This window comes from Gymnoscopelus microlampas, assembly GCF_963454915.1.
Source record: "Gymnoscopelus microlampas genome assembly, chromosome: 8".
NCBI lineage: Eukaryota > Metazoa > Chordata > Actinopteri > Myctophiformes > Myctophidae > Gymnoscopelus > Gymnoscopelus microlampas.
This window is the reverse complement of record NC_139945.1, coordinates 48759179-48775727: the sequence shown is the minus strand read 5'-3', so window position 1 is coordinate 48775727 and position 16549 is coordinate 48759179. Positions and strand designations below refer to the sequence as shown.

Sequence of the window (16549 nt, the reverse complement as noted above, 5' to 3'; positions counted from 1 at the left end):
AAAAAAAAACGTTCTAGTTGCGTATGTATTGGCCTTGTATCTACGGTATGTGCTGTAGTTTCTAAGAGGTCTACCTTCTGTGTTGTAGATTTCTTTAATGCTATATACAGTACACACACACACACACACACACACACACACACACACACACACACACACACACACACACACACACACACACACACACACACACACACACACACACACACACACACGTAAAGTCCAATAATAAATGACTGGTTCTCACACACCTGGTCTAACGATGGGTTTTGAGGGTAATGGACATCAGCTGCAATGAAGGATGCAGACCATGCTGGTTTCTGAGCCTTACAGCCCTTGCACTGCAGAAACCTGGTGACACAGCCTTCCTCAGGGGTCCAGATGGCATTATATGCTGCATGAATGAGAATGATAGGGAAAACGTCAAAACGACTTCAAAATATTCTGAGGGTGCATATCAGAAATGAAAGCAAAACCAAAAATACAACATTAAGAATGAATTAGTGTACATGTTCCACTATGTGAATAGTTATTCCACTACTGATACAAAAAAGGAATTACAGTACATTTCAGACAAGGACGAGAATAATTCCAAATAAACAGACTTCTATTTCCCCCCCCCCCCCTTTGAAATGTGAATGTTTTCAAATGTAGCTACTACAGATGAAAATAACTGTTTCTTGCAAGTCTTGCCACATAAATGACTGTGCAACATGTAAAGTACAGTATATCTCATCACAACCCCTGTTGAACCCACCAGTTACAGTGTTATCACTGTAGGGCTGCAAAGCCTCTCTAATGGCCTGCAGAGCTGAAGCACTCTGGACCAGCAGCAGCACTGATGAGTTGTGAGGCACTGAGTGTTGACGTGGTACACACTGGCAGTAATCTGTAGTAGGTGCTACATGCCAATGTGTGTTGTTGCTTAGAGGAGCTAAATGTTCCATTTCGCTCACAGCGCTTAGCAAAGCCCCTGTGAAGTAAAATCACAAGTCAGTCAACGGTACATTTTATTAAAGGAACATACAGTACAGGGAATTTTCAATGTTTTTTCAATGTATCAGTCATTGCGAATAATAATTAAAATAGCAGTTTCCTAAAACAAGACACAATTAGACATCTTAAGAGAGCCATGTACCCAAAACCTGAATGGACATTTTCCAGAATGTTCCTTCCATTTCAAAAAGGAAGTGACATCAGTCTTGCCCAGAAATGGAGGGATGGAGGAAGGTAGATCTCAGATTAAGAATTCACTGACAATGAAACATACTGAAAAGGCACCTTATTCTAGACAGCTCTCCCCCTACTGTAGGCCGCCACAAAAATATACATTTCAGAACCCTTGATAAAACTACTACAAATTTATCAAGGCCAAAAGACTGGGACCAACAGTGTCCAACACTTCATTGAAGGAACAGTGTCTAAGGAGCAGGGAGAGTAGTTGGCTTCATACTGTACGTCTATAAAATCCACCACAATATATGCCACGTTCTCTATATTGCTGTAACAAGCTGTAGCAGTCTGATTCGTGACGTCACTGGAGGAAGGAACTAACCCAACAGACTCATGAACCATATTTTTTATGTTTAACTTCCTTTGCATTCGTTCTGCAGCTATGATTCATGAGAACGTTACGTGCAATGCATGCTGGTACATATAGGATCCCTGGCTGATAGTCTTATACAGTATGACTGTATGCCTTAATACATTATAATTACCCTCTATAATTAAAATTAAAACCCCTTAAATATTTTATCTATTTTAGAAATAGTACAGTTTTACTCAAGGGGGACAACATCCATCGCAAGTTGATGTCATTTGTCCATGTGTGGTCCAGCCCTATGGAATGCATGTAAAAAACAACTTAATACTTCCTAAGGTTAATATGAGCATCAAAACAATATTTTAAATATGTTTTATTAGCTCATGCATTCCATAGGGCTGGACCAAACATGGACAAATGACATGCCATCAAATTGAGACGGCTGTTTTCCCCCTTGAGTCAAAGATGAACCATTTCTAAAAGAATTAAAATATTTAAGGTTTTTTAAATTTAGTTATAGAGGGTAATTATAGTGTATTAAGGCATATAAGGTTTATTAGCCAGGGATCCTTCTAAGAAGATTAATTTGAAGTTACCTTTCACCAGTGGAAGTAGCTCTAGGGAACACACAGCACAGTACAATCCCAGAGCACATGGTGTTTTCAGCTGCTGTAAGTGAAATAAAAAGTATACCACAATGTATCTATAATACCCAACACAAAGAATCTGAATAAAGGTTCATCTGAAAAAAGCTTACATTGCGCTCAACATTCCATAACAAAAAAACAAATTCAAAGTCCCGGATATATGAAGAAAACAATATCAAAGTAGTAAGTATCACATTTCTTGTCTGTGGCATTAGGCACACACACCTTTGTTTTTTGAGTGGCCTGAACTCTCCTGCTCTTCTGCTTGCAGGACCGCTGTATTTTTATGCCTTTATCAGAAAACACACAAAACATTTCTTCACTTATTTGCATGAGCCTTTGATTAAAGTGCAAAAAGACAGGTAATGCTAGCACAAAGTACAATTCACTGACAAAATAAACATTCCAGCATACATTTACTTACTGTAGCTGTTTCACCCGGCAAAAATGTGACAAGTCCCAAGTGCCTCTTATTACCCTTTAGTATATTTGACTATAGTGTGTGCATCAAGTGTTTATCTAGCAAAATGTTGGGCTTCATGACATGGACCCTGTCACTTAGATGGATTGTTTGCGATTACATGCTGGGAGTCTTGAGTTAAATCATGTATCTGTTGGCTGATCAAAATACAGACTATTCTAATTCATATAGTGTAGCACACTGCTGATGGCCACAGCCTGAAATGTCTGCACTCTTGTCAACACCCAGAGAAAAAAAAAAAATATATATACACACACACACACACAGTGAATTACATGTGGGTATCTACAATAATATCAGCAGACTGATTTACCTGCCGTCTTCATGCCCTGACCTCCAGGACCATCTACTGGTAGGGGGGGCAGATTACACCATGTTTCGCCGTCACCTTGCATCTCTAATCTACTTTTGCATTTAGGAGTGACAATGTCAATCTCCGCCATGGTAGGACCAACAGGGCTGTCGGTCACTTTTTCCATGCCTTTCAATGCACTCTCGAACACAGAGGACCTTGGTGAATCCTTCAACCTAGAACACACGGTCAGTTTGAGGCCCTGTTTGAGGCAACATCGAGTCTCCAAACTCCTGTCCTCATCTTTGACAAATGTTTTATGTGCAAACACTGAAGCTACAGTCTTCGGTGCTACGGTATTTTTAACTTTAGGACCAGCTGTCTTTCTGGCATCCTTGACCCTGGATAGAGATTTGGGATCAGGGCCTGCTTTAGCCTGCACTGTTCTCCTCTGGCTGCATCTGGTCCGAGTCTGGTGAATTGGATCTCTTCCTGCACCCTGGGCTAGATCACCATGCCCTGTCGGTTAAATACGTCAACATGCTTAATCTGGCCTCTTTTCACAACAGCTATTTTGATGGGTAAACTCAGCAGAAGGTAATAATGTTAACTTTGGATGTGTTCACTTCTCATACGATAGGCGTAGACTACAGTAATTGTACAGTAACTGTAATTGCGCTTCAAAATAAAAAATCGGCAAAGATCATACAAGACAAAACATAAGATGGTAGCAGAAAATATGACATATAAACAAATATGTAAGAAAAAAAAACACAAGATAAGAATGTATTAGAATAAAACTGATGCACAGATTGTACTCCAGAGAAAGAAAAGAAAGCTAAATATGATAATTACATGAAAAAGGGGAAAACAACAGACATTACTCTTTCAGTGTAGACAACCTATTAGGGTGCTTTTAACACGCATTCGCTTGCCTTCTCCGTGCGCATTCCTTTGAGACTGATGTTAACGAGCAGCCATGTGCAATTACATAAGCATGGGTCGCAGTAAAGCAGCTGATGAGCAACGGAAAGGCTTTAATGAAATAGTTGTCTGCTCTATGCTACCCTGAGCAAACAACACATTGCTCAAGTTGGAACAGTAATGAGACAAATCATGTCTAATCACGTTTAATTTGTTCGTATCCCTCCACCTTAAAACATCACATGATGTTTTTAACATGAATTCATTAAACGACTACAGCATTTTTGGCCATAATTGAGCAAATATCGTTACTTTTTTGTGCAAACTGGTTAGGATGGATATGCAACCTTTATACCGAGGAGAGTGATTTCACAAGTTATAAAGAACGGAACTGTTAATAGTAGAGTAGTTGACATTTCAACCATTTTGTTACACCCCATACTGAGGTTGAATGGACAAAGAAAACGTAGTCCATACATTTGGATCACACTCTAAAGAAAACATTATTTATAATAGATTTACAATAACTAATATTATATTTTACGCAGTTAGATATCACTTTTGTCCACACAGAAGCTAGTTTCCAACCCACATGTACAGAGATGTTTCATGGTATGTTTCAGGCATCTACAGTACATTGTGCAACACACCAGTCTCGTCATCCCAGCTTGCTGTAGCAAGAAGCGACTCCTGGACGATGTTTAGGAGAAAGCCTGAATCATTAAAGATAATAGATAGAAGCATCTTCTATGTCAGAAACATCAGACAATATTTTATTTAACCCAGGATAAACAAATGCGGTAACACAAAATAAAATAAAATGAACTGCTAAACAGACTTTCAGATGCATACACAAACAAAAACTTATGTGCACAATATTTTACATTTTTTATATCACAAAATTAACATGTTTGGAAGGCTGTGATTTCAATGTTAAAAATGAAGGTCTCTTATTTAGGTTAAGTCAGGCGTGTCTACACAGCACCCTCACACTCAATTGAATACCTCATTAAAACAAAAGACAGCCGTTTTTCTGGGTAAAAAGGTGGATTTATTCTTGCATTTTAATGACTTGATTTCTTGTTGTCCTTTTAAAAAGGACAGCACATTAAAATCAACACCGCAATTTAACCAACGTTTCATTATTTGTGCCGTTTTTCTTTTTAAGCGACTCGACTGCCTTAATGGCCTTGATAATGCCGGAGCTGTCACAGCAGATTAAGGGGAATTGATCTGAGATGTGGACTAGCTGGACTGAGGAGAGCCTACCATGAAAGCCTAGTCATCCAATGTTATGGTTTTAATCTGTGGGCTAGCTGCCCGAGGAGCCACTGTAAAGTAGTTGGTGAGTTTACCTGATGGAGTTGAGGGAGCTTTCTGCCTGGACCTGGACAGCCTGTGTGTCCTGCTGCCTGTCTGTCTGTCCTTCACTTCCACTTCCTTTCCTTCCTGACCTTTGGTTTCATTCTCCTGTATTTCTGACAGGACTTTCACCTCATCTGCCGTCTTTATCATACTTGTCTGTCTGTCTTTCTTCTCCAGCCCTGCACTGCCCATGGCAGAGGGTTCCCCTTCTCTTTGTATCTGCTCGGGGTCAGAGGGTTCACCTGGCTGCATCTGCTCTGTCCCTTTACAGAGATCAGGGCTGTCAACTTCTAACACTGTCCTATGAGGAGACTTGGGCACCTTTAGTGGGCTGCCGCAGTCTTCCTCCTCCTCCTCATCCTCCTCCTCATCCTCAAAAAGTTCAGGGGTGAAAAAAGCCGTCTGGTCTTCTTCGTCTATATCTCCGTTCAGCAGCGATGGATCATCTACAGAGGGTTGTTCTCCTTCACAGCTGGAAACAACTGCAGATACCTCCAGCACTGGGGCGGCAGCAGGGGGTGCAGTTTTCTGCTCATCTCCAGCACTCCGGTCTGGGCCAGACTCCTGTCCCGCTCCCTGTGGGAGAATCTTGTCCTGGTTCTCTTTACCCTCACTGGCATTAGACGGATCACACAACTGCCTATGGTCACTAGGCTCCCTCTGCTTGAAGATTGGCTTCATGAAGCGGGTGCTCACGGGGGTGGAACTGAAAAGGTGGTGCAGAGGCTTAGGGGTGACCTGAGGGACTTTGGCCTCTGTATTTCCAAAGGGTTGGGATTCTGCTGGGAGAGTCTGCGAAGCTGTACAAAGAAAACATAATTGTGTGTTCTTAGCAAGTCTGTTTACAAAAGGATATGACTTCTCAAATTGTACCTGTAGCAAACAAAGGTGGTAGGGCTCAAGCAGCAGATTCTGCAAAACTGAAGTTAGATTGAGATTGAGCATGAATGTAAGGTGCAGAATTATTTTATTAAGCTGTGAGGTAAACAGATATGTGAATGCATTCTCACGCTCAATTTAACCCAAACAAAGGTTAAGGGGATCTGATTAAAAGCAACAGTCCAACATCTGCTCATCGGCTCGCTCCAGCCACACTCGGGCACACGAGAGACCTTACAGTAATGAGGCAAGCCCCTCATCTCAACCCCAACCCCCGCCTCACCCCCAAACAGAACTGCCACCCCATGCATGCACCCCTCACCCCCACCCATACACCACAGCCCCATCCACCCCACCGAAGCAAATTGAGCAAATGTCTCGCCCTTGACGTGACCCTTACAGATAATAGGTGCTAGCCGAGACGATGTGCAAACACGTCACTTCACCACATTATCTCATCGTTATATTGTTCTCATACAGGTCTGATGTCCTTGAGCGCACACATAACAACAAAGCTTAATTATTAATTATTTTAGTCTAGTGGAAATTGGGCAGCAACAGGGATTTATATATCCTCACTGTGAGAGACTAAATGTCTTCACTTCACAGGTGTGAAAGAACCCCCCCCCCCCCATTACAAGGCATACATTATAGTCACTATATGCCCAACATGTGATCTTGACTGTGAGCAGTTTGTTATTAGCTCAAAAGAAGTCTTCAGTAGGTGGAAGCAGCAAGGCTCCTCTGGCTAAAATCTTTGTGGCATTTCATTTATTTATCGCAGACTTACCCACAGAGCATCATGCATTACCATTTTGCTGCTCCCCCAGGCTCTACTTTTTTTTTTGGTTGGGGTGACGGGGTTACTGTAACATCTTCATAACACCCAGTGATGAATAAAACAGAAGGGACGCACATATGGTGGAACTGAAATTATGCAGCACTACTGTCCTCCTTTGGAGAATTATGCTCGTGTCAAAACGGAGATGAACCTGGTTAGTGCACACAGCAAAATCCTGAGTGTAGAAATTAAAAGGAAAATTAACTCTCAAAGTGTTGCTGTGTACACAGAAGCCAAAATCCTCAACGTTTGTCTTTTCGGACACAGAAATCATACGTCTCGATTCCACTATAATAATGGTATGAAGTGATTTGCTGTAAGATGCTTATTAGATATTTTGAAAAGTTGATGGTGGACTTACTGTAAATGTAAATTATAAACAATATCTTACATGGACCAGAAAAGATTTTAAAAAGATAGATACGCTGAAGGACATAGAACATCCACACCGTTAGCTGAATCTTATTGTTTAGCATCAATAATGACCGTAAGTGTAGTAATACAGACAACAGAGGCAGAAGCTACTGTTGAACTTGAACAAACTGTGCTGTGGAAACGAGCAGCGCCCACTGTGGCAAAAATGAGACACAGAGACGTTGTACGGTGAATCAGAAACTGCCGAAACTCACTTTTAGCCCAGATCTCTGGTTTCTGTTTTAACTCACCTCCTCTGTCTGGTGTGACTGAAACAACAGAGCTGATGGAGGGGCTTGTGTTCCGATGGCACAACTCAGGGTGTTGTTCCACTGAGGCAGCCGTTTGGGGCCCTGAACGCTGGGGAAGAGTGAATGAGCTGGGGCAATTCGGAGACAGCTTCCCCACCATTGCTCCTGGTGACTGGGAACAGGCTTGGAATGAGGAGGTGTCAGAGATGTTCTGGCTACATCCGTGGGCCGTCAGTGCCCCCTGCTGTCTCTGTGAGAATATAGCTAAAGACTCCATGGCACCGTTGAAGGTGTCGTGATGCTGGACAAGCTGGCGTACCCACTTGGACAGACCTGAGACACAGGGACACACATACAGGACGGATGATGACATGTAAACGTGTTGGCACTGACATTTTAGATTTAAAATCTGATCTCTGCTCTCTACATGTAAAATAATACACCACTTTCAGGGAAAGGAAATGTATCCACCTGTTTCCTAGGCTTTTCACTGTGTTCCACTTCCTGTCTTTTGATCCAATGAAAATCGGTCAGATGACTAATGATATCCAATGAAATCCGACAGGAAGTGGAAAACACACAGCCAAGAAACAGGTGAATAGACAAAATGGCTAAGTCAAACATTTTCAAGGATGGACAACCATTGCCATCTAGTGCCCAAGCAGAGAGGCTTTACAAACACAACAGATATAATGTAAAAAGTTTGGGTACCTGTGATGTATCTATTGGGATTGTTCCTAAAACGGTCGTCCACCAGAATTAGCGCCCCCCAGTCGTTCTTGTGACGGATGCACCTGCAGAAATTCATACCATCGTTTTATTTTCTTGTACGATTAAGTGAAGAAAGATTGATAGCAGAACACAAAGCCTTTGATGACAAGCTGAATACAGAAGATGGATTGGCTGTAGAGTATGTCCACATGCTCACCTCCCCAGTGCCTGGTTCAGAGCCCTATATGCCTGGATCTCATACCAGCGGTGGCCTGAGAGGAGACCCCTGGTTTTGCAGTGCTGGTCATTGTACTTCATCTTCAGCTCCACCTGAAACAACAGGCCCAGAGTTCAAAGGACTGTATGCGGGAAGCTATTTGGCAAACTGAACACAGGGGGAAAACAACTGAAATCACAAATACAAAACGAGACATACAAACTGTGTCCACATGAAAAACATCAAAAGACACAACATGAAAGCCATTCAATTTGGTAAACTTTTAAACATTTTTTATTTAAATCAATGCTGATTTGGTAATACTTTCTACTCTTCTAATCAGCAGCAGACATGTATTAATGTTTATATTTGGCCTAAATTATTAAGTAACTTTTAAAAACAATATATTAAACCGATTCACATTTTCTGCACAGCACTGGGTTTGACTTACAGAATTTGGACAAAGGCTAACACTCTTTAAAAACATAGAAGTACTAAATGTGCTCTCGAAAATGATAAGCAGAGCTGTGGGGCAGCACCTGGGTGAGGGGTTTCATGCATGGCTATTAGGGAAGATTTAATTTGATTAATCAGGGCTGGGGAGTAGGAAGGTGAGGGGGCGAGGAATATGAGGCAGAGCCAACCCTCAGCCAGGGCCTGAAGATGTTTGTCGTTTCCTGCCCTTGCAGATGGATGTGTTGTGAAAGGAGAGCAAAGGGGCTAAAGGGAGGCCATGACAGAGAGGATAGCAGAGGCGGGAGGGGGGGGGGTGGAGTAGGTGGCCGGGTCAATGTGAGCCAACAACAAAAATGCCAGGAAAGCATCCATCCATTTGCATCCGTCGCCGCTGATTTTAGCGCTAACCTTTCTTAATTGACAAGTGAAAAGTTCAGCTGGTGTCTGACGGGCTGGCTGGCAGAGCACGCCTGTGAACGGGGCCACTAATTGCTTTTGACATCTACCGTGTTTGCCCTGAGCGCCCAAACAGACACAGCCACGTGGCAGGTACAGTATAGACTGTCCCCCTACCTACGCCTTCTGACTGCCACAGGAACGAGACATATAGACACCACCACACGGCCTGTCTGGACTCGTGCACATTAATACAACAAGACCTGAGGCCGATTATACAGATGCCTTCTAAATCAGTGGTTCTCAAACTTTTTTGGGCCAAGGACCCCCAAAATGATATGTATTTTGGCCGCGGACCCCCCCCCCCATCTGAAAATGTGCCAGGGACCCCCAGAAGAGATTTGTTAAAATCTGAAATCTAAATTATTCGATTTTCTTCCCAAGATTTTTCAAAAATGGTTAAAAAAAAAGAAGCAGATGATCTGCTTTTTTTGAGAACCACTGTTCTAAACCACTGTACTAAATCCTAGAGTTTTCTGAAAAACTTATGTTGCTACATATATATATACGGTATAGCTAAAATAGAAAATGACACCGATGCTTTACCAATTTTGATGGGTTAACACAATCAACAGCAGTCAGTGCATTCTAAATGTCGCTTCAAAAGTTGGAGCATGACAAACCTCAGAAGAATGACTCATCTTCACCTCAGAAGCATTCACAACACCTGGCCCTCGCTGTGAGCATTCCGTACTGAAGCTAAACAACATTATTCAACGTTTGTACAACTTAGGCCTGGGCTCGTGAAAGGGTTTGAGATCATGGGCCTGCTTGGGTCAAAAATATCACAGTCTAACACAATATAACTGCAGCAGAGGCTTTCTGTTTGGAGACAAATTGTATATCCATGTCATGGAAACACTCACAAAGGCTGGCGGCTGCGTGGTGACATGTTTGCCAGTCTATGAGACACCAGAGCGGTTATAGAATCCACTTCCCAGACAGGCGCGCCGACGGGAAGGCCAGTAGCCTCGGGACACTAGTGTCATCTAAATCCAATCAGAGTCCATTTCAGCATCCGACCTGCCGCATCCCCGGCCTGTACCATGTCAGCGCTCAATCTGACATGACAGGCTGCATATGTGAAAAAGCTAATTCTGGCTGCTAGCAAATCTCCTAAATGTGCAAGAAAGCACAAGCTAGAAGGGATTAGTTAAAATGTCAAGAGATCACTCACTTGCTGTGGCCTTGTCCTCGACAGGTACCCGTTCGTCCCTAAATACATTATTTGACCACTAGGCATGCTTTGTAGCTAAGCACATCTTTTTGAGCTACATTTGTGTGTGTGTGTGTGTGTGTGTGTGTGTGTGTGTGTGTGTGTGTGTGTGTGTGCACGTGCGTTGTGTGTTTGCCTCTGGCTGTCCAACGTCTTGTGCCTGCCACTGAGATTGCCGAGCGCCTCATCTGCTTTATGTGGCTGAGCTGACAGCCGAGTGCCTCCTCCTCAGACAGTGATCATGGGTGCATGTTTGCACACACACACACACACACACACACACACACACACACACACACACACACACACACACACACACACACACACACACACACACAGGCAGCACCAACTCCACACACAACAATGGACGAGGTTGCACTAAACATACCGGTGATAGACAACATTTTAAATTATGCTGGTATGTTGTTGGTATGCTGTTATGTATTGAATCCTGGAATGAAAGAGCTAGACTTTCTGTTCAGATACTTGCAATTTGCAAAGCTTTCGTTGTGGTTGAAGAGCATTGCACCACACTAATATTAATACTTAATATTTTATTCACACAGAGAAAAGGGTAAATGGACTGCATTTATATAGCAACTTTTTCTAGTCATGCGACCACTGAAATGCGCTTTACAGAGTACTTCACATTCAACCATTCACACACACCACAACGGCTAAATACCGTTACACGTTACGGGTAACACACGTTACACATTCACACACCAATTGCGGAGGCAACCTGCTCTCCAGGTTCAGTGTCTTGCTCAAGGCTTCAACAGGCAGCCAATCTGGGAGTCTGGGATCGAACCGGGAATAATGACTAATGTCTAAATATCATGCATCACATTGTGATGCCTGTCATGTACATGGATACTGGAACAATAATGAACAAGTTTCAGATGCATTAAAGAATTGAATTCAAGTGATAGTGGAAGCCAGCACTAATAACAAAGCTGGTACAACCCATATTTATATACAACAGCTGCTATATCCGCTTCACAACAAAAGCTCCTCAACATTCCAGGCCTTTTCACACACTCCCCGAACTCAGAAATAAAACGGTCTGGTAGTCGTCTTTAACCAAGTATCACAGCGGAGAGACAAACACGGCATGGGTGTCTTAAAAGGTCTGTGGAGCCCCTTCATTATTCTGAGAGACAGATGCCTTATCAGCTGTAAGTGTCTTTTTATTGCTTGTAAAACGCAGTGATTGTTTCTCTCACTCACGCAGGACTCGGCCATCCACTGTTAAACACGCCACTGGAAAAAACGTTTACATGTATAATTCCAGCTTTAAGCGGCACTCTGCAGAGGACTCTTCAAGTTCAGTACTTTGATCTTGGTCGCAATATTACAACCGGGCCAGTAAAATGCTACGCTATGTGCTTGAGTTGAGAGAGTTTAGGTTCTCTGGGAATGTGGGCCGAGGAGGCATCTAGAAAGCTGGCTTAAGGGGGGAGAAAAGACTGGGTCAAAACCCCAGTTTAAGACTGGACCTTACAGTATGTGCAGAATTGTGGGCATAGTCAGTGGTACTGTATTGTGTGAATTTATGGGAATTACTGGATATTAAATGTACATCTGCAATTACTCAATTGGTAATATTTGTACTGAAGCAGCATATCAAATTACATGGTTGAGCTACATTTGATTGAAAAAGGAAAAAAATGCTATAAATGCAGGTGCAAGAGCAATACTTTACACTCACACTGTATCTTGAGATTTGAAAAAGGACTCATACATTTATTTTGCTAAGTGCTTTCATTTGTTCTGCAGATGTGTTATTTCAAGGCTCAGTCTGTACCGTTTTGTCAGAGTGACTGATATTTGGGGTGCATTACCTGTGCGCTCTCCCTCATGCCTCTTGAGACATGGAGAGGGGTTTTCTGTCCTGCTCTATGGTGGATTGTTACAGTAGGTAACCTGGTTGTTTTTGGATGTGTATGCGGAGCCTTGACCAGCTTTCTCCAGATGAAAAGCCGGCATTACTTTACATAGGACACCTAGGGCAAATACGTCTAATGATGAAGTACAATGATCAAGTTGAATGGTTAGACATAAGCTTAATTTAACACAATGTAAAGATGCAGTGACACAATTTTGGTACTTTTTCAGTTTTTCCATTCATCTATGGAGTCGACATTTCTCCTCTAGGCCACCGATGTGGTTAGAATGTGTGGGCATGTCTGAGGACTCCCCATTAGTCCGACAACCCATTAGTCCCAATAGTCCAAAAAATGTTAGGTTAACCTCACGCTAATCGTTAGTGTGAGGTTAGGGTTTATTGTGTGCCATCTGACCACTGTAACCAACGGTACTTCAGAACAATGGGCCGTCGGATTTACAGTATGGCATTGCACTAACGGTCTACCCTGTGTATTTTTGGTTTCTTTTTGTATGTTGCAAGGTTCTCTGCCACACTGGCAAATAGGAACAGACTGGACTTCTGACATATCAAGACCATGTACCTCCCACGACATTGAACCACGTCGCTCAAAATATATGTGTCGTGCCCAATGCGAATGCAACTCAATAATCAGGAAATGTACAGTCTAGAGCACACATGGGCAACCTACGCCCCAGGGAACAGAACCGCCCCATGGACCATCTCGGTCCAGCCCACGATGTTCTCAAAGGAAAACAATATGACCTCCCCAAAATTATAAAAGGCAGCATTATGTGAAAGTTTTGAGGCAAATTAATTTAACTCGGTTCCAATTAACGGTAATTCATATTTACCATTTGAGTACATAACTGCATTCCATTGATTCAGGTTATGGTATAATTTAGATTAAATATTTAGTAGTCTGCCATGAGTCCATAAACAGGTATATATATAACGTAATGCAATGTGTTTCAGTGACCTATGAAGTGGTTCATATCGGACAACTGGTTCGATTTAAATCTTTGCACGATTCTTTTGGAGTCCTCGACAAAGCACATGCAGAGTCTGAAGTCGGTCGGTCCCATATATGCGCATGACCATACTGTACTGTACATGGGCGAATCGGTTGGATCGGCGGTTCTGGACAACCACCGATCCACTAGACTAGAGACGGATAGACACACAGACAGAAACATACAGATATTCTATTTGCCTTTTAAAGAGTATGGTAGGATATACTGTATGTAGGATGAATGTTGCTGTCTTGTCTATATTTTCTCTTTTTTTAAATGTTGACCCTGGGAGCTGAGCTCTAAAATCTCCTATGCACTTAAGCAAATGGCAAATAAAATCTATTCTATGCATTTTTTCTAAGATTATCCTAGCAATGAGGTGCATATCTTGAGTGTGGCACAGAGAGACGGGGTGAATGTGGTCTGACTTCATGTGCACTCGTGACAGACCATGTCATATGTGTGTGTTAACACAAAGTGCACAGAGGTGTCGGAGTACGAATGCATCTCACCGATGTGGTGAAACCGTTGAACTGTGGTGTGAAAGATGCAGGGAGTTTATATGACAACGTGGTTATGGGTGTTTTATACAGAGCATTTATGTAGATATGTATGAGTTTGCGTGTGCGTGTGCGTGTGCGTGTGCGTGTGCGCGTGTGTGTGTGTGTGTGTGTGTGTGTGTGTGTGTGTGTGTGTGTGTGTGTGTGTGTGTGTGTGTGTGTGTGTGTGTGTGTGTGTGTGGCGGGGGGGTTAGTTCTTGCAGTGGTGTTTTAACAAACTGACAGGGTAGGTCGAGGTTGAGTGCTTTTGACCAGTCATTAGTGTCAGTGTCCCTGTCCCTCAGAAGCCTAATGGGGTCAGTTAAAACACCTTACTAGGGGCATATGGCAAGCCAACAAAAAAGGCCAAACATTTTTTTATCACTGACAGAGAAGGGGGGACAATAGATGGAGAAGTGGGGAGGTTGAAGATAAATGGAATGGAAAAGGATGGTGCAGATAAGAAAGGCAAGATTAGAGTGATAGGGGGTGACAAAAAGAGATGCAAAAGGGAGAATGTGAGGAAATGTCCTCACAAGAAATATTCTTCAGGAAAAACAATGGGATCAGGACCTGCCGCAGTGATGTTTGATCAGAACTTTGAGTGATTATGTCTGCCTGTCTGCTGGTGTGAAATTCAGCATTATGGGAAAGATATAAAAAAAGGCATGAACAGGGGTGTCCCAGTCAATCACTGAAGAACATTGGTTCTCAAAGTGGGATCCGGGGACCGCCAGGGGCTCTTTAGAGCGGTGGTTCCCAAACGTTTCAGCTTGAGAACCAAAAGAGCTTTGTCTCCCCGGGACCCAAACTAGTGACAGTAGCCGATCTACAAGCTCAGAACGTGTCATGATGCAACTTCTTAAATTCTCTTGAAAAATGTTAGAAATGTCTTTTTAATTTCTGAAAATGTTTGATTTTCTTTTTTTCTTTAATCTTTTGAAATATAACAATATTGTTTGTAGTAAACAAAAGAAAGTGATATTTACGTGACCCAACCCAGTGTGGGAAACACTGCTTAAGGGGGTTCCAGAGAAATTAATTTACAGCAGTGATTCCTGCTGATTTGTATCTCATCATATAAATCATATAAATGAATAATATCAATAAATGCAAACTTAGTGTTTCTGTGCACACATTTGTAAAACAAAGCATATTTACCCCAAATCTGTTGGCAGAAACTTTAATAAAAAAATGAAAATTCTCAGCCATGCTGTCTATTCGTCTCAAAATAGCGTCCTTATTTTATTGTACAGAGCTGATCTGCAGAACTTTATCCAACAACTGAAACTACATCATTGGTACAAAGAAGCCAAAAGCTCTTTGTGAGTGAGGTTTAGTGGTCTTTGCGATCCAATGGGCAACAATAAATTAAGCAAATAGTAATCTTTCGTTTGCTGTTGTTGCAGTTTTAAGCACATTTTTCTGTCCTTGCAAAGTGTTTAGTTTTCTCTAAAATATATCTAGCGATTTTACTTGTAATGCACCATGTTTAGTTTGCAAGTGCCGCTTTGGAAAGCTCTTATTAGCAAGGACGTCACAACACACAACACATTGTGGTTTCGAGTCATATTTGTGGCCAGTGCATATGCAAGGTATTTAAGACCAGAACTTCTTTTACGTCTTTTCGTTTTACTTGTGCTGGTGTCACTACTAGATTCTGACTGTCTTTTTAGCATTTGGATCACGCACAGAACTGCTTGGTATCCATTGTGAGTATCCAGGTTGGCACACCATCAAATGACCTATGGTTGGTCTTTGAGTCATGACAGACAGAAATAGTCAGTTGATCAAGGAGCAAGACATAACGGAAAACTAATATAACATTTTCTTTTTTCAGTTGCCAATGCGCTACCCAAAGTCACCTTCCTGCGACCCAACTAGGGGTCGCAGGCCGTTTAAGAACCGCTGTGCTAGCAGCCTACATACTTAAAATGTATTCGTCTGCGTTCTATACTGCTGACTGACTCAAAAGAGCCGACTCAGGATAGACGTATTTGGCAGCCCATTCAGATAATACTTGGTGTTCACCGAGTCTGACTCAGCAGTGTCCGGGGCAGTTGCTCTTCGTCCCTTTTATGCATCAGTTATATGCCCATATATGGGGATGCCCCCTTTTGTACCCATATATGGAGCTAAGTTTTTTGTTTGCGCGTCCTTCCTGGGACTTGGCAGAAAATAGTTGTATATAACAATATAACGTGTCATGCTCCAATCTGGGAACCCAGTCTGTAAAAAAGAAAAAAACATCTGTTTTTGCCTATGGGGGCACAACCTCCTTTTTTGTGTTAAACAGGAACTCGAGTTTGGCTCCGACCCTTTTCAGTATACTTCCTTCCGAGTGCTTCTGTGTTTATTCCTACTAACGACATTACATGTTTAAATCTGTCTTGAGATTAGCCATGCCCAAATAGGA

The 16549-nt window shown here is 42.3% G+C and overlaps 2 protein-coding genes across 3 annotated transcripts in view; both read right to left on the bottom strand.

Annotated features, from left to right (window-relative positions):
- Positions 1-3441, bottom strand: part of LOC311050619 (uncharacterized protein) — a gene marked incomplete at its 3' end in the record, with an annotated part of 36002 nt that extends 32561 nt beyond the window's left edge. Inside the window, exons 1-5 of the mRNA XM_084064705.1 lie at positions 2985-3441; positions 2416-2480; positions 2140-2212; positions 758-973; positions 252-394 (exon numbers count right to left, since the gene is read on the bottom strand). Of these exons, the coding sequence (XP_083920831.1) occupies positions 252-394; positions 758-973; positions 2140-2212; positions 2416-2480; positions 2985-3150 (663 nt within the window). The 5' untranslated portion in view covers positions 3151-3441. The remainder of the gene's footprint in view (positions 1-251; positions 395-757; positions 974-2139; positions 2213-2415; positions 2481-2984) is intronic.
- A 1119-nt stretch (positions 3442-4560) lies between these two features.
- Positions 4561-16549, bottom strand: part of brip1 (BRCA1 interacting helicase 1) — a 47818-nt gene continuing 35829 nt past the window's right edge. The window contains exons 17-20 of one of the 2 annotated variants that reach the window (XM_084064084.1): positions 8566-8678; positions 8349-8431; positions 7638-7970; positions 4561-6052 (exon numbers count right to left, since the gene is read on the bottom strand). In XM_084064084.1, the coding sequence (XP_083920210.1) occupies positions 5166-6052; positions 7638-7970; positions 8349-8431; positions 8566-8678 (1416 nt within the window). In that variant the 3' untranslated portion in view covers positions 4561-5165. The remainder of the gene's footprint in view (positions 6053-7637; positions 7971-8348; positions 8432-8565; positions 8679-16549) is intronic. The other variant, XM_084064083.1, reaches the window with a different exon arrangement.